This window comes from Rhinopithecus bieti, unplaced genomic scaffold (genome assembly GCF_001698545.2).
Source record: "Rhinopithecus bieti isolate Rb0 unplaced genomic scaffold, ASM169854v2 scaffold_1618, whole genome shotgun sequence".
NCBI lineage: Eukaryota > Metazoa > Chordata > Mammalia > Primates > Cercopithecidae > Rhinopithecus > Rhinopithecus bieti.
Window position 1 is genome coordinate 1,581,199 of NW_016803937.1, and position 26,963 is coordinate 1,608,161.

Below are 26,963 nucleotides of genomic sequence, written 5' to 3' on the forward strand. Positions count from 1 at the left end.
GACTGAGGGGAGGTCTTGGATGTGCCTTCCGGGGCCACCACAGGCCCCAGGGCCTCTTTACTCCCACGGGTTCAGCTGACGATAAAACTTCCCGGGGAAGGAGTAAAGGACAATCAAAACCTGAACTGAAAAGTACGAAAAACATTTCATTTCCCTCGGGTTCTCCCCACTAGGTCTGCAGTGCCTTGGGGGTGACTGATGGCCCTCAGTGAGACCAGGTGGCCGTGTGATTCTGAAGGTGAAAAGGAGCAGGTGTGGGTAGAGCCAGGGGCGTGGTTAGAGCCAGGGGCGTGGTTAGAGCCAGGGGTGTGGTTACAGCCTGGAGTGTGGACACCCGGTGGACCGCTGGCCCACGGCCTGGCTTAGGGCCTCGCAGGGGAGCGAGTTGAGTGCATGCGGGGAGGGCCCATCATTCTACAATGTGTATCTTTTTGTTTTTGAGACGGACTCTCTCTGTTGCCCAGGCTGGAGTGCAGTGGCGTGATCTAGGCTCACTGCAACCTCCGCCTCCCAGGTTCAAGTGATTCTCCTGCCTCAGCCTCCCAAGTAGCTGGGACTACAGGCCCCTGCTACCACGCCTGGCAAATTTTTGTATTTGTTTTAGTAGAGATGGGGTTTCGCCACGTTGGTTAGGCTGGTCTCGATCTCCTGACCTTGTGATCCACCCACCTCGGCCTCCCAAAGTGCTGGGATTACAGGCGTGAGCCACTGCGCCCGGCCGTGCCCAGCTTTTCTACATCACCACCGTTGTGTCAGTTACCTCGGCTCAGGCATTGCACACCTAATCTGTATCTTTGGGAATCCTGTGAGCTAATGGTTCTAGATCCAAAATGATGGATCAAGAGAATGTTTCAAGTTCCCGAAGTTATCCAGGCACATTCTGTGCGCTACTGAACTTCAGAAAGCACCAGTCCATCCAGTGTGCAGAGTTTGGTCAACGGGCCAGCCATGGGCACACACAGGTTCACCAGAGACCCCGGGGCAGAGGGTCTCTTCCAGCTTTTCCAGGACAGGGCTCATCTGTTCCTGGGCCAGGGGTGGATCTGTTTTGCAGGTTCGCAAGGGTGGGGAGACGCCAGCCTGGCCTATGGGCTGTCCATGCCCACCCCTCACAGACCATGCTGCCATCTGGAGGGGATGCCACTTTCTCTTGGCCTCCGGGATGCACAGGTAAAGCATGGAAGAAGCTGTTGGGGAGGAAAATGGCTGTCACCAGGCTGCTCTCAGGCTAATGAAAACTCACCAAATTCTCCATGCAGCAGCAGCAGCCAGCCCGGCACACACTGTCCTGCCTCGCCCCGCCCTGCCTGACTATGGAGGTGAGCCGGTCCCCCTGGGCCTGGGTGGAAGGACTGTGCGCCTGTCAGGGAAGGCCGAGGCTCTGGACAGGTGGGAAGCAGTCTTCTCCTTAATCACCCCATGTGGAAACCAATTAAAGATTCGATTCTCTCAGACCCAGGGCATTTTAGCCTTGGTTGAATCCTGGTTGAATCCTCCTGGAATTCACAGGGAAGTGGCTCTGCCCTCTCTGCCCTTGCTGCTAGAAGGCAAGGGGGCCAGCCTCAGCTTGGTTTTCTAGGTTGTGTTACGGCAGCAGCTGACGGCCCCTAGGCCTGGATCTGCATGGCTTCGCTCAGGGCACCTGCCTCCGTGCATGTCTCATGGTGTGAACGTGTCTCCTGCTCACAGGTACCATTTTGTGTCATGCAGTTACTGGAATGTACAAAAGCAGCTGTGGTCTTTGCAAAGAGTTGCAGACAATTACAAAACTCATCTCCCAGCATGGGTGATGGTGAGAGCTACAAAGAGCAGGAGTCTTTATTTGGTTCACTTCTGGTCTGCAGCAACCACTTGATATTAAAAAATGGAAAAGATGTCACATCCCTTTAGAAAGCGACATCATCAGAAACGTATGTGACCTTCAGTCCTCCCTCCCTCTCCTGTGCCGCCCCCAGACCAGGCTGCGAGAAGGAGCGGGGAGTGAACATACAACGGAAAACAATAAAACTGAATGTAACTGGAACATGCTCTAATCTTTCGTTTATTTCTGGTTAAAAATATAGCAATCCAGTGCAGTGTAGTAAAGAAGTCTGCTCGAAAGGTAGCAGAGAAACAGCTAAACATAAGCAAAGCAAGGCAGAGTCCATAAGACAGGCTGGCCCCAAGGCGACCGGATGGGGAATCCCTGCAGTGCCTCCCCGGGCACAGGGGTCCTGCGTATGGCCGTGCCCGGACCCCTCAGGCACGTCCATGCACACGAGGGCCAGGGGGCACTCGGACATCCTGGCAAACCTTGTTCTTTTGTTTGGGTGATGGTGTGACCCTGGTGGAGAAGGCAGAAACATAAGGAACCTGTTTTTGTTGGACTGAAACAAGTTACATTGTACATTTTGGGGGGCTGGATATGCTACAATTTCTCAGGAAGTTTCAAGCCACTGGGTTTGAACTGCATTCCTGTCTTGGGACCAGGCCCACTCTGGTGTAGCACTGAGGCATCTGGAAGGAATATGCATATCTGTTAGGGGAAGTTGAGGCAGGCACAGTACAAAGATGTGAACACCCGTGGTGGTCAGTAACCATGGGAGAAGGCGTCCTTTAGGGCCCTTACTCCTGGGGACACGGAAGCCCATGTGTCCACCCTGCACGCCAAGTGCACACACCCAGAGCCCCGGTGCGAGGCCGACTCCACGGCACGCCCCTCGGCTTCCGTGCTTAGCTGAGCCCAGGCAGGTTGGAGTGGGCCCCGGCTTCCCTGGGGTCTGGTGGGGGAAACGGCCAAATGGGGCCCACAATGTGTGGGCAGCAGAAGAAAAGGGCTTTGCTTTAAAACTCGGTGTGGGGAGTCGGCTTCTCACAGAAGGCCGGGGGCAGTGCCGAGAAAAGGGAAGGACCTGCATCCGTCTCACAGGGAGGAGGTGGCCGACCCCCCCCCTCCCTCAGGTGTGCAGCACAGATCTCACACAGAAAAAGGCCGGGCAACTGCCCGCTGGGGTGGGCCACCCTGCCCCACGCCTCCCGCCCGTACTTGTCACCCGTCTGTTCTAGACAGAGGAAGCAGTGAATCCACTTTTCCAAGCTCATGTCGACGGGAGCCAGCCCTGCTGCTCAGGGGGCGCGGGGCTGAGGCTCCGCCCTGGGCTGCCCTCCATCCACACCCAAGGAGGGACATGTGACCACGAGGACGACGTCCACTGTTACCACTGATGGGCCGGGATCCCTTCTGTTTCCATGTGGAGCTGGAGGGGCTGCGTGCTGGCCTCATTCTGCCATGCCACACAGCAGAGTGTTATACAAGCAAAGAATTTTGGCTAAAATCCAAAAAACATTACCCAGAAAAAAAGGCAAACTGTGAGTGATACCCAATCATGTGGTTCTTCTGTGAGAGGACTTGGGAGTCGCTGGGCTGTCCGAGTTGCGGTCTTTCCCTTCTTGTGGTTTTGCTTTTAATGTCCCCTTTTCCTACCCTTTCTCTAGTTTTGCTACCGCGACAGTCTCATCAGATGAAAAAGTTAATAAACAGAATGGCGACTCCGATGTTGAGCAGGATCACCATCGCCACCAGGATAGGAGCCGAGCCCTGGAAGAGAGCGAGGGGAAAGGTGAGCGACAGCCACGGGGCCTCTGCCTGGGCCACCACGCCTCCCACCCACGTCTCTTCATCAAACTGGCAGACCCTGGGGGTGGAGGTGTACAGGAGGATGTTTGAAACGGTTGGACACCAAAGGCCCACCGGAACTGAGCCCCTCCAAGTCCAGACTGGGGAGGAAGCCACTGGCCTGTAAGTCTGAGGCTGCTGGTCTTGGAATTCCCTTGCAGTCCTGAGATCCTGAATACCAGCTCTCCCGGGTCCCCTTGGAGAAAACCACCCCGGCCTCTCTGTAAGCAAACGTCTCAGTGCGTGCTGCCTGTGTGCCAGTCAGCAGGTTTCCCCTGCTCTGTGGAACTGGGACCATTGTGATGCGAACCTCAGAAGCCCCCGCATGGCTGCCGTAGCCAGTGTCAGATGCAGCCCAGCAGAGGGGGCCCTGGGACTCAGAAGCCTCCCAGTCTGTGAGCACAGCTTCCACTGGAGGGCTGTGTCCAATTGGCCCAATTGCAAGCTGCCTCGGACTCGGGTCACAGTCCTGAGTGCTGCTGCCACCACCCCCCTGAAGTGGCTCACGAGTCCTCCACCTCTGCCAGAGCCCCAAGTGCCAGGCTCCCCCTTCAGCCACACAGCCCGGGCACTTGGACCAAGCTGCCACCTTCCCTGTGCTTGGTGGGGCCAGGCAGGACGCGTCTCACACCAGAGCCTCTTCCTGGGGCACCCATCTGCAGTGATTGTTGCTGACCCACACGCCACCGTCTCAGGCTCACACCAGGCAGGGCTGAGAGGCAGTGTGGCCCCTCTGGGAAGCCCACCACCCCTGGGAGGGCAGGGTTGGGTGCCACCCTATAGATACAGTACCTGCTGCACAGGGAACGGGTGCCTCCTGGAAGATGGCCCCAGACCAGGAATGGCAGGGGATACCCACTCTAGTCTTGCCAAGGGTCTGCTTCCAGAGGACACTTGCCCCTGACCCGCACCCCTCCCCACACTCCGCATCTCACAGCTGCCTGGAAGGAGATGCAGACCCCACTCAGGAAAGGAGCTGCATGGGGACCTGCCCAAGGCAGGAGGCTGCGCACAGAGCCCGGTCCACTTAGAACCTTGCGTGCACACACATTCCCAGCAGCAGGAATCAACAGTCACGAAGTGGAAGCAAAGCCAGCTGTCTGGTGGCAGATGAACGCAGCCAGCAAGACGGGCCATGCAACAGCCGACGCCACAGGGACGGGTGCAGGAGTGAAGCCAGGCGCCAGGGCCCGGCCAGAGGCAGACAAGTCTGGGAGCTGGGGGAGGGACAGCAAGTGCCTGCTTAATGGCCCTGAGGTTTAAGGTGATGGAGCTGATCTAGATAGCATTGGAGGTAATGGTTGTACAACTCAGAATACACTCAAATCCCTGACTTGTACACTGTGGCCAGGTGAAGTGAACAGTACATGCATTCTCTCTCAGTAGAGCTAAAGCTGCACAAAGAACAGCAGAAATCCCGAATGAAGTCAGCTCTCCAGGGCCACACGGTCAGAGCAGTGCCTGACGCATGGGAGCTATGATGGGCTGACAGCAGCCTGCTCTGCTCGCCCCGCGCAGGAGGGATACGGACAAGGGGCCACTTCTCAGAGCCCCAGTGGGATCACCGCCCTGCCAGAATTCCCTCCGGGGACATCAGCCGGTGGTCCCCTTGCCTAGCCTGGATGTCACGTCCCACGGGAGAGCAGCAGCCTCCTGCTAGACTGTCTGGCCCGGGGGCCCTTTCATCTCCCGGGTCAGCTTCATCCTTTACCAGGCTGTGCCCCCAATGAAGCAGCATCGTAGCCAACGTTGAAGGCCCTGGTCCCAGCACCTAGGCTGGTCTTTCCTGGGCACCCACTTAAGTATGTGGCCCAAAACAGCCACTGCCTGGGGCACTAGGAACCCATCACACCCTCAGCCCTTCCCAGCCTTCCGGCCCTGTGGCAGAGGCCCTGCCTTGAGCAAGCTGTGGCCCCTCCTCATCCAGTCCTGCCCACACCTGGGTGCCCACCTCCCCTCCCTTTGGTCTCCAGGAGCTGCCCCCACCTGCCCTAGGCAGCACTGCTCATCATGGACCCATCTGTGGCCTGGGCGGGCTCTAGCCACTCCTGCGTCGGCACGGTTTCCTCGGGAGGCCCCTGCCAACAGCCACTTGGCACAGCAGCAGCAACAGGTGGGCGTACTCGCCTCTGCCTGGCCCCAGCTGGTGGTTTTCCATTTGGATTTGGGGACGAGCAGACAGTGAGCCTATCTCATTCCCGTTAAACGTGAAAGAAACATCCAGATGCCGTCCTCAGGTCTCTCAGCCCCACCGGGCTCTGCACCACACCTGGCAGGGGCGCCTCCTGCTGTGTCCTGGGGATCAGCTCCCAGGCCTAAGCGCCTCTCCACACTGGGGACTGGAGCCCTCATGCCCTAGAGACACTGGCTTGAGAAACTTTAAGATGGAGTCTTGCTCTTGCCCAGGCTGGACTGCAGTGGCATGATCTCAGCTCCACGGCCTCCACTTCCTGCCAGGTTCAGGAGATTCTTGTGCCTCAGCCTCAAGTAGCTGGGATTACAGGCACATGCCACCATGCCCGGCTAATTTTTGTATTTTTAAGTGGAGATGGGGTTTCACTATGTTGGCCAGGCTGGTCTCGAACTCACAACCTCAGGTGATCCACCTGCCTCGACCTCCCACAATGCTGGGATTACAGGTGAGCCACCCTGTCTGGCCAAGAAACTTTTTGAAAAAAAGTTTGCTCAACAGACAAGCTGAACCCCAGTCAGCAATGGGCTTTGTAAACTCTACCCCTGGGGCTGCAGCTCAGAGAGAAGGGTCCTCAGAGAGTGAGGTCCTGCCCAGGGAGGCACCTGCAGCCGCAGCAGCCAACCCCCTCCCCAGCCTTCCAGCCCATCAGGGACCTGAGGCACAGATGGAAGTGGAGGTGTGGACACGAGGGCCTCCACTCAACCGGAGAGAAAGCCAGCTTTCCGAGCGCTCTGCACCAGGGGCAGCGCCTGAGCCCGGCTTTCCGTGGCATCTTGGCCTCGGGCAGATACACTGTGAGTCTTGGGTGTGTGACAACTTGGTTGGGCCAGGCCAGGCCAGCCCGCAGCGGGGCAGAGAACAGCCAAGGGCCCAGCCCTGCCCACTGATGCCACCCCTCATACAACGCCCCACCATCCCCGCTAGGAGGAAGGGCTGGGTGTTAGTTGGCCTGCAGTGGGGAGCAGGATGGAGTGGGGTGGCGAGGGGCACCTCTTCTGCCACAGTCCTGTCCATGCTCTGGCCCGGGAAGCAGATATGCATGCTGTGGGCGAGGGCATGGCTGCCTGCAGGAGGGAGGCTCCTGTCTACCCAGCCATCCCCCTACCTTGGACCTCCACCATCAGGTCATATCTGTCATTTCACCCAGAGGGAAACTCAGCCAGTACCACAGAGTTCAGTCACTGGCAAAGCTGTAGGGAGAACCTGTGCTTCCGTCCCACGGGACTTTGCCCTGAATTGCCAGGGCCCTATGCAGGCCAGAATCCCAGGCCCATCTGTAGCCAGTGGTACCCAGGACCTCTGGCCTGTGAGCTCTGCAGCACGTGGCTGTTGGTGGGCTGGGAATGGAGGGGGATGGCCAGAAGACAGCCCCCCAGACCCTGCTGGTGGCCCAGGGGAGACACTGCAGAGAGCTGCACCCCTGTGAGGGGTGACAGTGAAGGCACCCAACCCAGCCTGGCACCCAACTGCCCTGACACCTGTCCCCTGACATGGATGCTGGCTGCCACAGGCCCCTCCTGCTTCCCACGGATGGGACCTGGAACAGTGCTTAGGAGTGACCACGCCTCTCTGCCCCATCTCCCCTCACAGACCTGGCAGAAAACACAGCTCCAAAGGTGTGGGGAGGGAAACCTTGTTTGCACCAGCACCAGGTACCTCGGCAGCCACCTCCAAGGAGCTCAGCTGGCTTCCTCCAGGGCGGATGGGACGTGATGCTGCGGCTGACGGGACCTCCCAAACCAGCCCCAGCCGGAGACGGGGCAGGACCAGGGCAGCATGTAGCACCCTGGGTGTCCCACAGCGAACTCACCCCCGACGCCAGCTTGGCCCTTGTCCCCAGCTTGTGCACTGACCCCAGGGAGGTTCATTTAAAAGCACCCAAAAGTGCCAGTGTATTAAGCAGGCTAAAAAGAGAACCCGTCCCTACACCTCCCACCCTGCCCACTGCTTGGCTGTTACTAAAATAACCGCGCGCGCACAGCCACGCACATGTCTCCGGCTGCGATGGGGAAAATCAGGTTGTAAGTGTGAGCTGGTATTTTGGTCCCAGCAGGAGCACAGGGGCTGTTCTCTGTGGGCATTTGGGGAAGGGGGAGGCCTTTTAGGAACCCGACAGCAGGACAGACAGACGTCTGCAGTGGTACCAAGGAGAGGCAGAAACGGACATTGCTGCCCAGCAGGATGTGCCCCTTCAAAGGGGTGTCACGTGGTGACTCCTCTGGGGGTGGGGCTGGCAGAAGAAGAAAACCACAGCTCCCCTAGGTCACGCACAGGAGCAGACACCGACGCCTGCTGCAGCATCAACAGTAAACCTACCGATGGCCCCCCTGCCCGCCCCACGTGCCCTGAGCTCTCCACGCAGACAGCCCCCTGCATCCTCACACCCAAAGGGCAGAGGAGCTTGCAGCACTTCTTTTCAGCACCAAGCACTGCCTCGGCAGCCATGGGCGAGCAGAGCCCTGCTGGGGTGAGGGCCTGGCCGTGCACAGATCCCACGTAGCCACCATCCCACAGCCCTTCATTCCCTACGGAAGCAGGGTGGGATTCGCACGGGGAGGGTCTCTTCAAGGGGGGCGAGCCCTGTGTGAGGCACCAAGACCCCTAGCCTCACACACAGCCTAGCCTAGGACCCCCAGCCTTGCACCGAGCCTAGCCCAGGGGACGCTGTTCTTCCCTCCAAGCCACCTGCCCTGGAGGAGCGAATCTGGGGTTGGGGGCAAGGGGTGCTGGGTGAGGCTCAGGGGGGCCTCATGGGAGCTGGCCCCAACCTCAACACCCCCATGGGTGAGAGAAACCTGGACTGGCAGACCCCCCACCCCAGGGTGTCTGATCTGACTCCCAGCCCCAGGCCAGCCCCGCCCCCAGCTATTTCTAGGTCTCTGGGTTCCTGTCCAGGTAACTGGACACTCAAGTGGTCATCTCACGGTCCAAGGCCCAAGGCCACCGACCAGGGCACAGACTGCTGAGCAGCTGGGGTTGAACAAGTTGCGGGACTGCAGTCTCCCATGCTGCCTAGAGGTCAGGAGGTTCCTGTGCTTTCTGGACAGCCTGGGAAAAAGGTGTGATACCTGCCCCCACCTGGCTTCCTAGGGGATGGTCCCAGCTTCCCAGATACACTCCCAGTGACCGGAGGGCTGCCGCTCCCAGCTGTGCCCCAGCCCTACTCCACCCCTGGAGAGGAACAGGGGAGCAGCGACCTAGCTGGAAACTCAGGAACCCCAGGTCAGCGGAGAGGCAGATGTCGCCTCCACTGGCATCAGCCCGGTGGCCGCCCACTCACCGTACTGGACTTGAGCTCATCCCCATTCTCCTCGTCGGACTCTAGAGCGACAGGCAAGGACTTCTGGGGCGGGGAGAAGGTCAAGTCCCAGCGCAGCAGCCGGGGCTCGGCCCCGCCCAGCCGCAGGCTCGCCAGTTTCTGCACCGCGGGCTCCGCGGAGGAGGCTGGCCTGAAGTTCTCCTTGTTCTGGGCCTTGGACCGCAGTCTCTGCACCGCGAAGCCCCGGTCCTCGGGGCGGTGGTCGTCCCCCGCGCCCCGGCAGGCGCCGCCCTTGCCGTAGCGTCTTTTCTGGGGGTGCGTCTCCATCCTCAGCAGGGGCTTCATCTCCATGCGGTAGTTGCTCAGCCTCTCCTCCTGCAGCTCCAGCAGCCGGGCGCCCCCGGGGCTGTGGTTGCTGACCCGGTGGTGGGAAGTCCACGTGAACACCGGGGGCGACTCCGTCCGCCGCTCCCGCGGCTTGGGGTTCCCAGGCTGCTTGCGGCCCGACCCTCGGGAGCGGAGGTCATCCACGGGCAGGCCGCCGCGCAGGGCACCGGTGCGGACGCCCCTGGAGCCCCCGGCCTGCTCCTCGCCCCAGCTGCTGCGGGCGCAGTCCCCGGCCCGGCCCTCCAGGAGCATCTGGATGTCCCCACCCCGCTCCTCGTCCACTGACACCTGCCGCGAGAAGTGGGCGACCTTGTTCCTGGCGGCGGGCGCGGGCGGCGGGGTGGCCGCGGGGCTGGCGGGGAAGCTCTGCAGGGGGCTGTCGTCGGGGGTCAGGTCGGAGGGGGTGGTGCCCTTGCGGTACAGCTCGGGGCTCTCCTGCTGCAGGGGCGTCCCGGTGGACAGCACCTCGATGTCATCACAGGAGGTCTGACGCTTCGGCCTCTGGTACTCCAGCCCTGTGTGGGAAAACAAGAGGACATGGGGGGTGTCACCCCACACGCTCCGCAGCAAGGCTGCGGTCCCGGGGCCAGGCGGACACTCTGGGCAGCAGAGGTGCTTCCCACTCACCCAAAGGCTGCAGGCAGGGAAGGGAACTGGGGACCGTGGCTCCCAAAGCCCTCTGGGGGACCCCTGTGGTCCCCACCCTACAGACACTTGGAAGGAGACTGGCTGGGCTCAGGCACAACAGGAGGGGCGGACAGCAGCTCCCACGCCACAAGGGAGACCCAAGGCTCAGAAAGCGCGTAAGGACGCTGGGGTGTGGACTCAGGTCCCACCGACCCTGACTCGCTTGTCCTGAGGGTGAGAGGAAGCCCCTCACCCTGGCTGACCACCTGCCTGGGGAGGCCGAGCTGTCACAGCAAGGCTGCTGACACCCATACCTCCTGGGACTGTGTCTCAGGGTGCTGGGACAGTCTTGCTGAGAAACAGCCAATGCCAGGGCCAGCATGAGAGCCCAGGAGCCAGCTTCCCTCCCCACCTTTAGAGGCTGATGGGGCTTCGAGTCCTAGGGCGGGGCTCCTCTTCCCCTGCAGGGAGTCAAGAAACCCCTGGTCTCTAAAGAGCTGCAAAGACGGGGGCTCCTGGGAAGGGGAGGTCCCAGCAGGGTCCAAGGGCCAACTCTGCAGCCAGCAGTGCCTGCGTGGTCTGCCAGTGGCAGCACCAACCCCAAGGCCTGGATAGAGAGGGGCAGCATCATATGACTAGCCCCAAGATTCTCCATAGGAGAAGTCTTGGTTCCAAGAACCAAGAACGTGACTGGGATCTCATTTCCTGCCAACGCAGGGACACGGGAGCTGTGCCCGACTTGATTGCATTGGAAGAAACCCAAAGCATGCGGTGCTTCTTACTCTCCAGGGAACACAGTTACATGTTCATCTCAAGTAGGGTCCTAGGCTCAGCGCAGAACCGTGGGACCCCCGACATCCCTATCCCGCCCGAGCCGAAATGGCGCAGAGCTTTGTGGGAGTTTGGGGTGCCTTCCCTCTGGGGACGGAGGTCTCAGAGCTCTGCCTGGAGCTGCCACCTCATGAGACCAGCTCAGACACCAAGAGCCACTCCCCATCTTAGAGTCTCTGATGCTCAGATATCCTCCTGGCCTGTACCCCGAGTCTGACCTTTGGGCAGGAGACGGTCTGGGAGACACAGCTACCCTCGGCGTGGCCAGAAACCCTTGGTGTGGCACCGGATAGGCCCTCCATTTGTAAAGAGATATTAGCAAGCAGATTCGGGGCACGCTGTGTCAACACGAGGCTGGGTTGTGGCATCCTCCTCCTTGGTGGTCTAAGATGCAATGCTGAGCAGAGCAAGACTATGGCCCTGGCATGGGGCTTGGGGCGCAGCTGTGTGGCTCTGGGTGGGTGGCCAGCCCTCTCAAATCTGCGTCGTGTCACACGGGGGTATAGGCAGGCCATTCTAAAGTCTCCCTCAATGACTGTTCCTCTGTGGTCACTCCCTACAAGCAGGGCTGGCCTGGTTGGGTGTCCCGCCAACAGAGCAGGGAATGGGCCAGAGAGGGTCTGTGCAGAACTGCACTGACATCTATGTACCCACCCGACACCCAGCCCCAGGCCCTCCCACCACCTCTGTCTCCCTGTGAGGGTCCCATGTGGAGGGCAGCCCTGGCCCCATCAGAGGCCCCCTATCAAGGCCACGGATCACCCACATTGCACCTCCTCCTTGGCCGGGATGGGACTTCCGAGGGGCCCGCATTCCTGTGCCTTGGACACTATGGACCTAGCAGGCTGGGATCAAGGCCCCCCCGCATGGCGCCCCGGTCTTTCCCACGAGGCTGCCCACCCACTGCAGCCAAGATCAGGCCTGGCTGGCCCAGCAGACCCCATCCTAGAGGGGGCCTCGACTCCCAGCACCACCGGCAGACCCCACCCTAGAGGGGGCCTCGACTCCCAGCAGGAGGGCACCCTCAGCTAAAAGGAGCTCCTGAGCAGGCAACGTTCCTAGAAGCATTGTGGTGAAGACGCAGGGTGGGTCCTTGTGAAGCCCCTGCAGCTCCGTTCCTGTGCCTTCGAGCCACTTGCATCCTGCAGCTTCCGACGCTCAGTCCTCCTGCCTCTGGCGCAGGGGCGGGTGTCACCAGGAGTGGCCTGGGCACTGGACACCATGTGGCCAGGCTCCTTCGTGGTCCTGCCTTCACCCGGCCTCGCGCAGAACCGTGACCGTCAGAGCTCTCAGGCTGGGAGGCTGCCAGGGCCCTCCCAGGCAGGGAGCAAGAGGCTGGAGCCAGCCCTTCTTTGCAGCTGAAGTTCTTGTTTTAAATCTCGATTCCACCACCAGCGCTCTGGCAAGACTGCTCCCCTCTTGGAGGCTCCGTTCTGTCTTCTGTTGTTGGTGACCTCAGCTCCTGGCTGTGAGGACGATTAAGGAAGGACCTGGACAGCTTCCCCTGGCCCCACCGCTCCCCAGCAGCCAAGAAGGCTCCAGGGTGCCTGGTCTGGGACCACTGATCCTGAATGCATCCGAGGTGGAAACAGGAAATGCTTGGATCAAATCTCACACCAGTCCCAGCACTTGTAAAACACACACGGTCCAAACGCTCCCTCCAGGGAAGATGCTGCTCAGAGAAGGCCCCGGGGGCGTCACCCAAGGAAGCAGCAAATCAGACCAGGGTGCAGCAGCTGGAGGTGAGGCCAACTCAGCCAGACCCTCGAGGACTGGACTCCCGCCAGCGAGGCAGCAGCGGCCCCCGCGGGGGCCCACGCCTGTATCATGAAGACAAGAACTGTCTGAGGAGGCAGCTCCGGGATTTAAAAGGTCAGCCCGAGGCCCCTCCCGCAGGGACCTGAGCCCTCCAGGAAGCATCTCTGACTAGAAAGTCTTGTTTTTTTTTTATTTTTATTTTTTGAGATGGAGTCTCGCTCTGTCGCCCAGGCTGCAGGGTAGTGGCGCCATCTCGGCTCACTGCAAGCTCCGCCTCCCGGGTTCACGCCATTCTCCTGCCTCGGCCTCCTGAGTAGCTGGGACTACAGGCGCCCGCCACCGTGCCCAGCTAGTTTTTTGTATTTTTAGCAGAGATGGGGTTTCACCGTGGTCTCGATCTCCTGACCTTGTGATCCGCCCTCCTGGGCCTCCCAAAGTGCTGGGATTACAGGCGTGAGCCACCATGCCTGGCCAACTAGAAAGTCTTAACTGGAATTCTCAGGACGGGGGAGCTGCACCCGTTTCTTGGGACTGGAGCAGTAAAGTGCCACTTGGGGGTGGGGGTGGAAACACCCGAAAGGCATCCTTGCGCTTCTGGAGGCCGGAAGCCGTGATCCAGGTGTCAGGAGTGCTGCTTCCTTCCAGGGTCTCCGATGAAGAGTCTGCTCCAGCCGCCCTCCAGCTGCGGTGGCTCCGGCGATCTCTGACCTCACTCCATTCACCCCGTCTCCTCCTCTTCCGTCTCTTCTAAGGACACTGCTGTGGATCTAGAGCTCACCCCAATCCAAGCTGATCTCGTCTCAAAGTCTGTTTCCATAATGACACCTGCACAGACCCTCTTCCCAAATAAGTCACGTTGGGAGCATCCGGTGGATGCGTCTCTGGGGGATTCGGCATAGGATGGAGGCTTCAGCATTCCCTGTCCGGTCCCCTTTCCACACACAGAACGGAGGCTCTGAGAGGAAGCGAAACAGGCTATGGAATGTGGAATGTGAGCTGCGGGCAGGGCTGGAGCCGGGGCGACCACGGGCCAGGTTGGTACGAGGAATCCCATCCTGTCCTACGTGCATTCTGCGGGGAGTGGCCCAGCCAGGGTTCCAGCAGGTGCCCCCGACGGCACTGGCTTCCTCTCCGGCATCCCTGTTCCATTCATCCATCCCGCGGCACCGCGCCCACTCCCACATGCACGTGCACGCTAAATGTGTGCCCCAAGTGTGTGCCCCACCACCTCCCAGCCCAGGCAGCTGGGCATGGGCGAGGCAAGTAGGGGCACCAGGTAGAAGGAAAGTCAGGGCCTGATAGCAAGACCATGGCGGATGCCACTGACCACAGGGCACTTGACCTGCAGCCCTCCCACTTGGATACTTTGGGGTCCGCGTGTCTGGAGGGGCCAGGAAAGTGGAGGGGATGCACTGGAACAGAAGCTGCCCAAGGCAGTGGGGGTACAGGGGCTCATCCTCCTGACCTCCAGGCTGCAGCCGCAGGCTCTGCAGGGCCCAGGCCAGCCCTTGCCCGGTGAAGGAAAGGCCTTGGAGTGGTGGTGGACGGTCACCTCTACAGATGACGTGGGCTCGCATTCCAGTCAGGTGAGCGCCCAGCCCAGCAGCCCCCAGGCTGGGCTCCTCATCCTGTCCTGGAGGCCAGAGTAGCAGGCGCTGCAAGCAGATGCAAGGCTGTGGTGTCAGGGTGCGGACCTCCAGCGTGCAAAGCCTAATCCGAATGCCTCTCACCGGTCAGAGCTCGGGTTGAGGGTGCATGATCTTAACCCCATTCTCTGGGGCCTCCTGGTGCAGAGGAAGCTTCCAGGTGAGGTAGGCGATGGGAGGCAGCTGGCCACGGCCTCTCCGTCACCCACCCCATGGCTCCACCATTGTCATTGGGCCGTATCACCCATGATCCCCCCTTGAAGGGAGGACAAAGTTCCTAAATCGGGCAGCAGCTTCCAGCTCTTTCCGAGGGGCACAGCAGGAGCTGCCATTTGTGACGCTGTCCAACCCAGCAGCCACCGTGTGTGTTTAATCATATATCAGTTCACATCAAAGGCAGGTCAAGATCCAGCACCCCAGATACACCCAGCTAGTGACTGCCACACTGGACCCAGCAGACAGGATAGTTCCATCGTGATGAAGAAGGTTCCAGAACAACACTGGGGGAGGGCGGGCAGGCAGATAGTACCGGCTGGACAGGTGGGCATTCACCGTCAGGGACAGCCGGCAAGCGACACCTGGTGCCACAAGGACGCAGCTGTGGGAACGGGAGAGACCTGCGTCCGGGGGAGCTGGGCCAGGCCTCGGCACAAACAGGCACCTTCTGGGGGAGAGGCGGACACCGGGCAGGGGAGCAGCTGGGGCCAAGCCCATCTGAGCCTGCCAGCCCTGGAGGACGCATCTGCTGCCAGGACTGCCCAGCCATCCATGCACCCCCTCCCCATGATGCCAGTGTCAGGCCGGGCGAGACTTACCGTTTTCCCGGTGCTGGAAGGAAGGGGAGAACTCTTTGGCAGTGATCCTGGCGATCCGCGCCTCCTCCTGGGCTTTCTGAGCCGCTGTGAGGGCTGCCTCGGCCTTTGCCCGAGAGTGGGAGGTCCTGAGGGAGACAGGGAGGAGAGTGAGGGGGGCAGGAGGCACAGCTGACGGGGGTCTGGGTCGAGGTCCTGCGCCAACCCCCCAACAACGGGCTGGGCTAAGACAAGATGCCGGTGCCCCGTGTTTACCCTCAGACCTCTGGATCTTGTTTGTTCGTTCATTCATTTATTCATTCATTCATTCAATGAACATCGCTGAGCACCAACCAACCAGGCTCAGAGCACAGGATGTGCTTGAAAACACCCCTGGGTGGGGCCTGGTGGCTCACGCCTGTAATCCCAGCACTTTGGGAGGCCGAGGCAGGAAGATCGCTTGAGCTCAGGCATTCAAGACCAGCCTGAACAACATGGCAAAACGCCGTCTCTACCAAAAATACAAAATTAGCCGAGGATGATGGCGCACATCTGTGGTCCCAGCTACTCGGGAGACTGAGGCAGGAGAATTGCTTGAACCCAGGAGGCGGAGGTTACAGTGAGCTGAGATCGTGTCACTGCACTCCAGCCTGGGAAACAGAGCGAGTCTCCAGAAAAAAAAAAGGGCGGGGGGGGGGGGGCCGGGCACGGTGGCTCACGCCTGTAATCCCAGCACTTTGGGAGGCTGAGGCAAGCAGATCACGAGGTCAGAGGTTCAAGACCAGCCTGAGCAATATAGTGAAACTCTGTCTCTACTAAAAATTACAAAAATTAGCAGGGCGTGGTGGCACATGCCTGTGGTCCCAGCTACTCAGGAGTCTGAGGAAGGAGAATTGCTTGAATCCGGAAGGCGGAGGTTGCAGTGAGCGGAGATCACGCCACTGCACTCCAGCCTGGGCGACAGAACAAGATTCCATCTCAAAAAAAGAAAAGGAAACAAAGAAAAAAAGAAAATGCTTCTGTTCGAATCATTAAACACCAGCACATGGACAGGAAGAGCCCAAGCCCAGAAGACCCACCCCACAGGGTGCACACGGTGCCGGGCCGCTGTGCTGTGTGTGTCTGTGCTTCCTGCCACTGCCCCGGTGTGGCTCACGGGACCACCTCCCTGCCCAGTAATCCCAGCAACTCTGACTTGGGACCCAGGGCTTGGGCAGGTGGGCAGTTCCCTCACCCGGCCAAAAGATGACGCCGACACCCATGTGTGGCACGAAGGAGCCACCGTACCTGTGGGTGGCCAGGCACGTTGCCCCTCTGGCCTCTCCCTGACCGTGTCTCTGCTGAGTCCTGCAGGGGACCCGCCTGCCCTTTGTAAAATGAGGGACTAGATGGACGCCCCAAAGGCAGAATGTGGGGTTCTGTGCATTTCAACGGCCTGGGGCTTGCATTTCTTCCTACCTGGTGTGCTGGCTCCAGGGGGGCCTGCCAGTGCCGTGGGCACCACTTCCCTGACATTGGGGAAACTGAGGCACAATGACCAATCCCCCTCTGAGCGACTCCCTGGGAGGTCTCCTGCTCACGGTTCCTGACTTAGCCTGTTCAGGCTGGAAAAAAGCACTGCAGCTTGGGTGGCTCATGAATAGTAGACATTGCTTTTCTCCCAGTTCTGGAGGCTGGAAGTACAAGATCAAGCTGCCAGCAGATTTAGTGTCTGCAGAGGACCCATCTTCTGGGTCCTGGACAGCACCTTCCTGCTGGGTCCTCATGTGGCAGAAGGGGGCAAGGGGGCTCCCTGAGGCCTCTTTCATCAGGGCACTAATCCCCACTACGAGGCTCCGGCCTCAGCCCCATCACCTCCCAAAGGCCCCACATCCTGGCACCATCGCCCTGGGGGAGAGGATTAACACATGCACCTGGGGGGCACAAACACCTTCTACGCAGCCTGACCCCCCATCTTTGCCATATACCTGTCACTCCAAGTCCATGGGCTAAACCTGGAATCCACACACTGTGCATGAAAGACGGCTTTCTTTGTTCAAAATTCCACTGTGCTAACTAGGAACAATTTTACTAGAAGAAAATAAACCTATGACATTTCATACAGAAAGTAAATATAAACCACAGCCAAGAACACGTGTCCAGGAAATGAAGCAGGCTGCTGAGAATGCCCCATCAGGGCTCCAAGAGCCAGAGAGTGCCCCAAACGCTGGCCCAGAGAGCACACTGCTGTCTTGTGGGGGCTCTGATCCCAGGCCTTTGGGTGGTCTGTACATCCCCTGAAACTGTACTCAAAATTTTCTGCATGATCCCCTGCCAACAAGCAGAAGGTCCACGGCTTTCATCAGATTCCAGGAGGATTTGCGATACCCCAAAACTAAAGATGTGCAGTCTGAACACAGCTGGCCCTGGACAGAGAAGCCAAGGCTCAGCCATGCTGCAGCACCCAGGACAGCGCACTCCCAGCTCCTGCTGGAGAATCAGCCCTGGACCTGAGGGAAAGCAGGCTCTGAGCTCCCCGGAAGCTCAGGAAAGTAGGAAAACATCTCCTGCCCCAGGGACACCTTCCAGAACTATGACCGCATTCACCTGACCTTCCAGAACCATCACGACCGCATGCACCTGACCTTCCGGAACCATCACGACCGCATGCACCTGACCTTCCGGAACTATACCCGCATGCACCTGACCTTCCGGAACCATCACGACCGCATGCACCTGACCTTCCAGAACTATCATGACCGCATGCACCTGCCTCCTGCGCTGGGTGATATTTCGTGAACGTCTCTCCCACTCCCGTAAGCTCCTGGAGAGGATAGGGTCTTGCACCTCCCCGGCTGTTCAGACCTCGACCACAATGCCCCCCACCACACGTGGCACCAAATGGGAAACTCCCCGGAGGGGCCCCTATTTGTTTCTCACATCTTTGCGTAGTAAAAATACCACCAACATTAACTCACCAACATCATACGTATATTTACATATATACGTTCACACATATATAAAAAGACGATGTGGTGCCAACACTAAAATAAAACGAATCCAGACAAGCGCATCACACGAAGGAGGCGACTCCCAAATGCACTGCAGAGGTTCATTATGAGACACCAGGCCTCGGCCGGGCGCCCAGTTCTCCAAGGGGTAATGGCTCCTGATGCCTGTGGCTCCCACCTGTGGAGGGTCAGGCCGCAGTGACACAGGCGGGGAGGGCATCTGAGCTCACCCGGGGCCCCCCACACCTGCACCGTGGCTCTGTGGCACCCCCACCTGGTCACGTCACAGATCCCGCCTTTCTTACAACCTTCCCCGGAGGAACAGGTCGTGATTGTTCCAGCCCTGCATGTGAGGCTCCCATGACCTGCTCTGACTCAGAGGCAAGTGCCAAGAAAAGGCACGGTTCCTGGGCCACTGCTGACCGTAGGCCGGCTGGGCCAGATGCCTGGGCTCCTCCAACGTGGGAGTGGAGTGGATGCCAGCAGGATTCACTGCCCAGGCCACCTCTGCTGTGGACGGTACTGAGGACAGAGATGGTAGCCGACAGAAGACGAGGCCACAGATACACACGATGGAGGGGCAGGGGGGGCCTGTGGGGACTTCTAGTCCTACCATCGGCACCTGCACTGGATTAAATGGTGTCCTCCCAAAATATTCGTTCATCGTGGACCTGGGAATATGACTTTATTTGGAAATAGGGTCTTTGTAGGATGGAATAAAACCCAGACAGCCTGACCCACTCCCGGAGTGTCTGATTCCCCAGGTCTGGGTGGGGCCTGGGAATCTGCACTTCTATCTCCCAGGTGAGGTGGTGGCCCCCGCTGGTGCAGGGACCTTGCTTGGAGAAACAGCGAAAGGGCAAACTCCAGAGTTCTCAGTCTGTACCTTGCCTGGCAGCTCCTCTCTCCTGCTGGATGGCCGCTCTGCTAGAAGCCAACTTTCCATCCCAGCCGTCCCCCCACCATGTCCACTCACCCACACGCAAGGGGAACTGGCCCAGCTACACGCTCGAGGCACGCAGCCCTCCTCCTCCTCCTCAACTCCTGAGCTGAGGGCTCCTGCCCTGCCAGCACCACTCCCATAGTGCTTGGCTCTTCCTGCCTGCCGCAGAAGCAGCCACGAGATCCCGCAGCCTACATCCCCACAGTGGGGTCCCCGCCCCCCACACCCTGGCCCAGGTCAGAACGTGGTATTCCCCACCGCTGACGGCTCCTTGTTGAGTGACAGCTCCTTGGCTCAGGTCCCCTGGAAGATGCTAGTCCCAGAGCGTCCGTCTCAGGTCCTCATAGCACGTGGCCCCTGCGTTCCCAGCTGCTACCTATGCTGATGACCCAGGGGCCAGAGCAGGCCTGGGGCTTCTCCCTGGACCCCTCCCATCCACCCAGCCTTTATCTGACACTGTTGGGCCCTTACTGTGCCGGCTGGTGCCCCAGGGGCCCCAGCAAGCACAGAAGTGTTCTGAGAAGATGGGGTACAGCGGGGGCTGCAGGGAGCCAAAGGCTGACCAGGACATTCTCGAGGGAGGAGGTTGATGCTGGGTGGACAGAGGTCGCCAGGAGGGGCCTGTCCTGGAGAATCATCCCCAGGCTGGGGAGAGCCAGAGGAGCAGGCAAGCAGAGCAGCCAGGTGAGCACTACTGTGAAGTCATGGAGTGCTTCCTGGAAGAGAGGGCGTCTAAGCTGAGCTGCCACGGGAACCAAGAGGTCAGGAGGCGGCTCCTGATCTGTGAAGTCACGGAGTGCTTCCTGGAAGAGAGGGCATCTAAGCTGAGCTGACGGGGGAGCCAAGAAGTCAGGAGGTGGCTCCTGATGAGGCCTGGAGTCACTGCCTCTCACTGGCCCTCGGCCACTCCCCTCCAGCAGGAAAGCCTCCTCCCTGGGGTCAGGGGTCTTCCGCACATCTCAGGTGATAGCTGGGCCTGGGTGACAGCCCCTAGCTTTCCAGAGGGCCCGTTCCACACCCGTGACAACCCTGAGCATCACTCCTCTTTGACAAACGAGGAAATGAAGGCACAAAGACTCCACCTTGGCAGCCCAGGTGGTTCCAAGCCCCATGGGGGTCTCACAGCTGCAGGATGATGGCTCTGGCCCTGCCCACGTCCCCATCTTCAGGTGTCCAGGGGGTCAGCTCTATGTAGCCTGGACCTCCCCTTCCAAGTTGAACTGACCCGAGCCTCCAAGCCTACCCCCGGGTTGGGGGCAGGATTTCCCCTGACAATGGGACTCCCTCTTCTTACCGAGCCACAAGACCACTGGCTGGCCAGGGTCCAGAGGAGACTAGACACCTGCCCCCCAGGTCACTGGAGCACCTGAAATCTCCATGGGCCCTTTCTGAGTCAGATGCAGCCAGGTGGGTCGCAGGTGGGTCCCAGGCCTGAGTGCCATCCTCCATCACAGTGATCCCACATGCATCTCAGAAAGCCGTGTCCCTGGTGGATTCTTCCTCATCTCGATGGCACACAGGTGGTCACGGCGACACTTCTCCTGGGGCTGGGCATAAGGCCGACACAGCCCGGTGTACCAGGCCCGTCTTCTCTGGGCAGCAGGTACCAGCCCACTGAGGCTCGGTCTGTCTGGGCGGTGAGGGCACAAGCCTCCTGCAGCGGTCACCCACGTGACCACACGCTGGGTGACCCGACACAGAAACATTCCTTCTCACGGTTCTGGAGGCTGGAGGTTCCACCCAGTGTCAGCAGGGCTGTGCTCCTTTCAGAGGCTCGGGGGAGACTCCTTCCTGTCTCCCAGCTTCTGGGGGCTCCCGGCGTGGCTTGTGGCTGCCTTACTCTCATCTCTGCCTCTGTCATCATGTGGCCTCTTCCCTTCTCAGAACACCTGGATAATCCAGGATGGCCTCATAATTCCATCTGTGAAGATCCATGCCAGCCTCTCCCTGCCCAGCCCTGCCATCCTCCCTCCTTCCAGGTTCATCTCCAGCAGGCACCCCAAGCAGGCGTGCAACAAGGAGGCATGGATCTGGAGAGAAGGCTCCAGTAGCCCAGGAGGACCCCAGCGTGGGTGACTGGGGTGCAGACAGCCCCTGGTGGCCATCCCCATGGAGACTGCGAGCCTAGGGGGAGGGATGCTCTGCCGATTCTTGAAGGGTCCGAGGGGCCAGAGAGCTGGGAAGACTGTGGCCATGGGAGACTCTGTGGAGGCCCCTGCCTCATCCAAGAGACAATGACAGTCTAGGGTGGTTCAGGGTGAAGTGTAAGAGCTAAGGGGCTTCCCTGGCAGCATTTCGGGAAACCCCCACCTCCTATAGCCAGGGGCAGAGGGAGGGCAGGACCCAGAAGGCCGGACTCAGCAGGGCAGCATCACGTGCTGAGGCCAGAGCCGGACAAGAAAGAACAGGACTGGAGACTCAGGGTGGAGGAACCGGGGCAGACAGAGCTGAGGGTCTGACCTTCCCTCTGGGGCCTGCAGTGGTGACCTTCGCCCCCTTGGCAAAGACCCAAGCAGCCCTTCCTGCTGGAAGACCCCCCCCTGCAGAGACTTCCCCACTTGAGGCCTGCCTCCCAGGATCTCCCTGGCCCTCCTGACACCAAACCAGTCACAAGGGCAGATCCCTGCACACCCCAGGGAGGCGCCAGGCTGGCTCTGGTCAGGGTTTCCAGCAGGATTTGGCCAACAGGGGCCAGAAGGGAGCTCAAGATCCATCCCTAGGCTGCTGGATCCAAGCACAAGAAGTAGGAACGGGGAGTGGATCAACACGAACTTGCTCTGCCGAGACCCAGGCGTCATTACTTGGCAAAAACTCCGTGGGACCATGGGTGCCTACCGGTCCGCCAGGGAGGCTCTCGGAAGCTTTGGGGCAGGGGGTGGCCTGAGTCAACACTACGGCCCCAGGGTGCAGGTGTGCAGCTGGAGGAAGGTAGCAATGTATGGCTGGAACCGTCGGGAGGCACAGGTGAGGGCACAGAGCTGAGGGGCAGCCCAGGGAGAGGCAGGGCTGGCAGGAGGAGCTGGAGCTCCTGAACCGCCTCCCTGATAACAACGGGACAGTAGGAGCCGAAATCAGAGTCCAGCTGAGAACACTTCACCACCAGAAGCTGGGTGGGACCTGTTATCAATGGGAAGTAAGGTCAGAGGACAGCCAGGGCCCCCTGCAGAGAGCTGGGGGTCAACAGGGCAGGGCAGGGCATTCCTAGACACAGAAGGGTCGCAACAGGGGTGCAGCCGAATTTATACAACGAAAAGAAGGGTGGGTGATCTGGAGGCTGGGAGCGGCCTCTGATGCCCCCCGAAGTCCTGCCCCTCTTCCCAGTTTCAAATCTGAGTCCCCAGGAAGCAGGGCGTGCAGCCCCGCAGTGTGCACATGCTGGGACCGACCCCACCCCATCCTTCCCCAAAGGGCGCGCTGACACGCGGGCTGCTGGGCGCTGTATGCAGATGTGACGTGTGCATCCACGTCAGACTATCACCTGTTAGCATGTTCACGAGATCCCCAGGGTAACCACCGAGAAAATAATTCAGAGACTTATAGGAAAAGGAACAGTGATATTCTAGAAAATACCACTCCAGCAGTCACCAGAAGGGAGCCGAGGTGACCACACTGATCAAAGGGTCCATCCGCGAGACCCGGGCGCGCGCATCAGAACCCCTTTAGAGAACGTGCTGAAATGCAGGGGCCAGGCCACGCACCAGGGTTTTCTGATTCAGGGGGTCTGGGGTAGCCCAGAGAATCCGCATCCTAACAAGTTCCCCATGGGGCTTTTTCAGGATCTGGAAAGGCTGGAGCCAGATTCTCCCTGGGGCCTTTAAGAGCCAGCCCTGCAGATGCCTGGATTTTAGCCTCGTGAGAGCCACGTCTGACCTCTGACCTCCCAGACCGTGAAAGGACAGTGTGTGGTTCTCAGCCATTGAATCTGTGGCCATCGGCTGCAGCTCCACAGTAGCCGAGGCCCTGTGAGGCCAGCCCTGGCCTGCTCTCCTCTCTGCACCCACGTCCATCCCTCGGCAGGCGCAACCCTGGGAAGTGCCGTGGTTAGCACAGATGTCTTCCATTCGGCCCTGCGCAATATGGGGTTCCCGGGCCCTAACAACCACTGGGCAGCAGCTCCCTTTCCCTGGCCCCTCCTCTTTCCTCCCCATCTGAGGGGCTTCATTTAAGCAAGGGGCAGAGCCCATCCTCCCCACGGCTCCAGCCTCTCTCCTGCACTCTCAGGCCCACTTGCCTGGCAGGCTCTGCCCCATGGTGCTGGGCTCACTGCTGAGGCTCAGGGTGAATTCTGCGGCCCAGCCAGCCTTCTGGAGGGAGGCATAGGAGAAGCCGAGGGCCTTTTGCTCCTGGCACTGGCCTGGACCAACATCAGTGGCTGCCCCAGGAGGAGCCACCACAGGGGTAAAGGCCAAGGGCAGGGCAGCCAGGCAGGGAAGGCCACCCCCATCTCCTGATGAGGAAGGTTCTGGAGCCCGGGGAGCATCCTGGAGTGAGGAGTAGGCTCCGACGCCCCAGCAGCCTTTGCTTCCTGATCTTGTTTGTGTCTCTTTCCCTGAGGGCAGGACAGTGGCTTCTCGGGTGGGAAATGAACGCTCTGCTGATGCCTGGCCTCACATCTCGCACTTCCTGTCTTCCTCGGGCTGCACAGAGCCTGGGCCGAAGGGGCACTGAGGGGCCCTGTGGCCCCATTCGCCACCAACTGACACCCTCCCCGAGAGCGTTGCTTTCTGGCTGTGCCCCTTCAGACTCTTACAGGGATGCATATGTAGGGCGTTTCCACGTCCTGGGCCCTCTGCTGATCAACGCGAGTGCTCAGAAAGCTACACGAAACCTCAGAGGCCGTCTCAGCACAGGAGCTTCGGCCCCTGTAGGGTCCTCAATGCTGACGAAAGGCTGGTCTCATGGAATCGGCCGGCCATGCAGGCCTCTGGCTCTTCCTGCTCCTGAAGGAAGCCTTTGTCCCTCCCCCAGCTCATTCCCCTCTCCGTGAGGACACCCCTCCCTGAAGCCTCCGAGTACCCCGAGTTGAGTTGGATCCCTGCTGCAAGCTCCCAAAGCCCGGCCTGCCCCAGTGCAGACACTCTGTCTGCGTCCTCCTGGCTGTGAGCAGAGGCCTCAGGGGACCAGGCGTCCTCAGGGCAGAGCCCATCACTGTAGTTCCCTCGGAGAGAAGCTGGCAGATGAGAGCCAGAGTTCAGGGAGAAGCAAATGTAGACCGATTCCCCTTTGTGTAATGCCTGCCCTTCCCAGGCGGCTGGCTGGTACACTCATTCTTTTTATGCATTATTAATGCCTGCAGCCTGAGACCAACGTGTCTCAATAATGATCAATACGCGGGAATGAGATGAAGCATGGGGCGTCATGGACGAGAACTCAGCATCTGCGTCCCAGAAAAGCCCTCATCCACTGGGTCCCCACCGATGAGGCTGGGGGCAGACAAGTCAGCCTTTGGCTTTGGTAGGAATCATAACATTTACTGCTCCTCCTTGGCCGTGTACGGAGTGTCACAGGGCTGCAGGAGACGGCCCCGCAGCCCCTCTGCAGAGCCCTGGTGGGCGGCTTGGCTGTGCTCTGACCCTCCACACACATTCGCCATTTGACCCTTCCCCGGCTCCATGAGGAATGTAAGACCCCCATTTTGCAGATGAGAAAACTCAAGGCCAGACTTGAGCTACTCGCCTGGGGCCCTGGGGAAGTGGCGTCAAGAATCCAGACCACCCTGGACAGCTCAGGGCACCACACCCGTGTCTACGTCCTGTAAAAAGCCTGGCCTTGAGTTTTCTTGCACTAAGTCCCCAGCCCCGGGGGCACCGGCCGGCTAGCCTTGGTGTGGTCAATGTCCTGTTGTCTCCCAGGGAGGCACTTTACGTAATGGACAGAAGGACTGCAGGTATGTGCCACTGTCTCCAGCTAATATTTGCATTTTTTGCAGAGAGGGGATCTCGCTATGTTGCCCAGGCTGGTCTCAATAGACCCTCCCACTTCAGCCTCCCAAAGTGCTGGGTTTATAAGCGTGAGCCACTGCACCCGGCCTTACATTTTTAAAGGTGAGCGACATCGTTGAACAGAAACAGGCTCTGCCTTGGGTCCCTGTTGAGGCTTCTCAGGTGGTCTCAGAAGGTCCTCTGGACTCGAGCTCCCGCTATCCCTTACCACCCCCACCCACCTGTCCCCCTGTCCACACCCACTGCAGGGACACTGGCCACACAGGAGTGCAGGGGCCAGGCCAGAGATGGAGGCGCTGGTCGTATTTACAGACTGACAGAGACCACGGAGTGGGTAGCTCTGACGTGGCAGGATGGGAGCCAGACCGGGGGCGCGTGGGGGAGGGTGGAGTCCCCCCACCACCCATTTCACAGATGAGAGGAACAAGGCCATGGAAAGGAGGGGACACGCCCAGTGTCACACCGGGGGCCTCAGGGTCTCAAACCTAGGGGCTCACAGCCCCCATGCGGCAAATCAGGCCACCAGGCGGCTGCAGCCAGAAGGCAGGTGGACTTTGCATGTTTTAAACTGTGTTTCTCTCACTGCAGGAAGACGTTTCAGCTCTGCAAGGTGGGGACGCACACGTGACGGGCTGAACCGCGTCCCCCAAAACAGACGAGTGGCGTCTGACCCCCAGGGGCTAGAAGGCTGACAGACCTGCCCGAGCACAGCCAGGGATTCCCGTCCAGGAAGAAAAGGGCACGGGTCAGCGGGGGCCACACTCAGGACAGGTGGAATCCGCAGGGGTGCCCCCACCTGTGCAGTTCCCAGACCTGCAGCATTACCTGGGGAGGGTTTGTGTGTGTTGAAGGGGGGAGAGTGCATCACAGAAATGCAGATTCCCAGCCCTCCGAGCAGAGGCACTGGGAACTCTGACCTCAGCCTCCTCCAGGGGATTTATTGCTGCGAACCTGGCTGAGTCTGTGTCCTGTGTGGGGCAATGTCCTGCATCTCAACCCTGATGACACTAAAAGTTGGGGACACAGGAGGAGCCACATTTTGTGAACCCTGAGGCTTACATGCCTGGGGGCCTCCTCCTTTGAGACAAAAAATAGAAAATGCAGATGTGGACAGCTGTGAGGCCCCCGGGGCCTGGAGCACAAGCTCCATTTGCTGTGTCTGCCTCTGGGGCTGGCATAGAGGGAGGCTGGGAGGGAGGAGGTGCAGCCTAGAACCAGCGGCTGGGCCCGCCTGGGACACCTCCGGGGTGAGCCAACGTGATGACCACTGGTGCAGACCTAGCCACACCCTGAAAGAAAAGCCAGGGAATGCAGCAGGGCGAGGCCCAGGTAGGAGCCGCCCTGCCCATCCCTCCAGGTGAGCCAAGCTCTGTCCAGCCTGCAGATGATGGTGAGACACTGCTGCGCAGCTGGGGTTTGTACTTTGGGGCTGTTCTGAGAGCTGGGTGCCTATCCCAGGGTGGAGGCTGTGCACCCCACAGGGCCCGAGTAAGGCCCCGCCTGTGGCTGTGACCCTGGCTCTGCATTCCTAGTCAGGATGCTGAGGCCAGAGTCAGGAGAGGCTTCCACTTTCACTCACTCTGGTAGTCGCCTTCCTTGAGCCCCCGGGAGGGAGGGAGGTGGACCCAGCCCTGCCCCCAGGAAGCTCAGTGGGTCAGACAGGCACTGACTGGCCATCACCATTGCCACTGGGTGGAATTGTCATGCATCCCTGCAGGGGGCAGGAGCGGTGCTAAGAGCCTCCACAGAGACTCCGACGTGGTCAGGGAGGGCTTCCTGGAGGAGGTGACAGTGAGCTGAACTTTGAAGGGTGAGCAGGACAGTAGTACAGGTTGGAGGCACTTGGGAGACTGCATTGGAGGCCTGGGGTGGGACTGGGGTACACCCAAGTCTGGAGCAAAGGGCGGGGGCTGCACTGAAAGCTGGTCCACACAGGCCTC

At 59.9% G+C, this 26,963-nt stretch overlaps 3 protein-coding genes across 5 annotated transcripts in view; 2 read left to right on the plus strand and 1 right to left on the minus strand.

The window, feature by feature from the left end:
* The first annotated feature begins 608 nt into the window (after positions 1-608).
* On the plus strand, positions 609-3,132 carry LOC108520731 (uncharacterized). Of its 3 annotated transcripts, XM_017860230.1 has the most exons (4): positions 609-1,170; positions 1,260-1,319; positions 1,580-1,689; positions 1,845-2,023. In XM_017860230.1, the coding sequence occupies exons 1-4, from the start codon at positions 949-951 to the stop codon at positions 1,888-1,890; spliced, it is 438 nt and encodes a 145-aa protein (XP_017715719.1). In that variant the 5' UTR covers positions 609-948; the 3' UTR covers positions 1,891-2,023. The 3 variants fall into 3 exon arrangements, 2 of the variants coding, with proteins under 2 accessions (XP_017715719.1, XP_017715715.1); XM_017860226.1 differs by having other exon boundaries at positions 1,580-2,023; XR_001882991.1 differs by lacking the exon at positions 1,845-2,023 and adding an exon at positions 3,046-3,132 and having other exon boundaries at positions 609-1,689.
* JPH3 (junctophilin 3) overlaps positions 2,015-26,963 on the minus strand; it is a 106,115-nt gene continuing 81,166 nt past the window's right edge. Inside the window, exons 3-5 of the mRNA XM_017860188.1 lie at positions 15,173-15,297; positions 9,130-10,010; positions 2,015-3,577 (exon numbers count right to left, since the gene is read on the minus strand). Coding sequence (XP_017715677.1) covers positions 3,497-3,577; positions 9,130-10,010; positions 15,173-15,297 — 1,087 coding nt within the window. The 3' untranslated portion in view covers positions 2,015-3,496. The remainder of the gene's footprint in view (positions 3,578-9,129; positions 10,011-15,172; positions 15,298-26,963) is intronic.
* On the plus strand, positions 6,287-7,912 carry LOC108520723 (uncharacterized). Its single transcript, XM_017860213.1, has 2 exons — positions 6,287-6,643; positions 7,440-7,912. The coding sequence occupies exons 1-2, from the start codon at positions 6,370-6,372 to the stop codon at positions 7,814-7,816; spliced, it is 651 nt and encodes a 216-aa protein (XP_017715702.1). The 5' UTR covers positions 6,287-6,369; the 3' UTR covers positions 7,817-7,912.

Excerpts from the sequence above, each read along its gene's own strand:
- LOC108520723 (XM_017860213.1), top strand. The coding sequence starts at position 6,370 with ATGGGCTTTGTAAACTCTACCCCTGGGGCTGCAGCTCAGAGAGAAGGG. Across the intron at positions 6,644-7,439 it reads TGGCCTCGGGCAGATACACT|ACCTGGCAGAAAACACAGCT; the intron begins GTGAGTCTTGGG and ends CTCCCCTCACAG.
- LOC108520731 (XM_017860226.1), top strand. The coding sequence starts at position 949 with ATGGGCACACACAGGTTCACCAGAGACCCCGGGGCAGAGGGTCTCTTC. Across the intron at positions 1,171-1,259 it reads TTGGCCTCCGGGATGCACAG|CAGCAGCAGCCAGCCCGGCA; the intron begins GTAAAGCATGGA and ends TTCTCCATGCAG. Across the intron at positions 1,320-1,579 it reads CGCCCTGCCTGACTATGGAG|GTTGTGTTACGGCAGCAGCT; the intron begins GTGAGCCGGTCC and ends TTGGTTTTCTAG.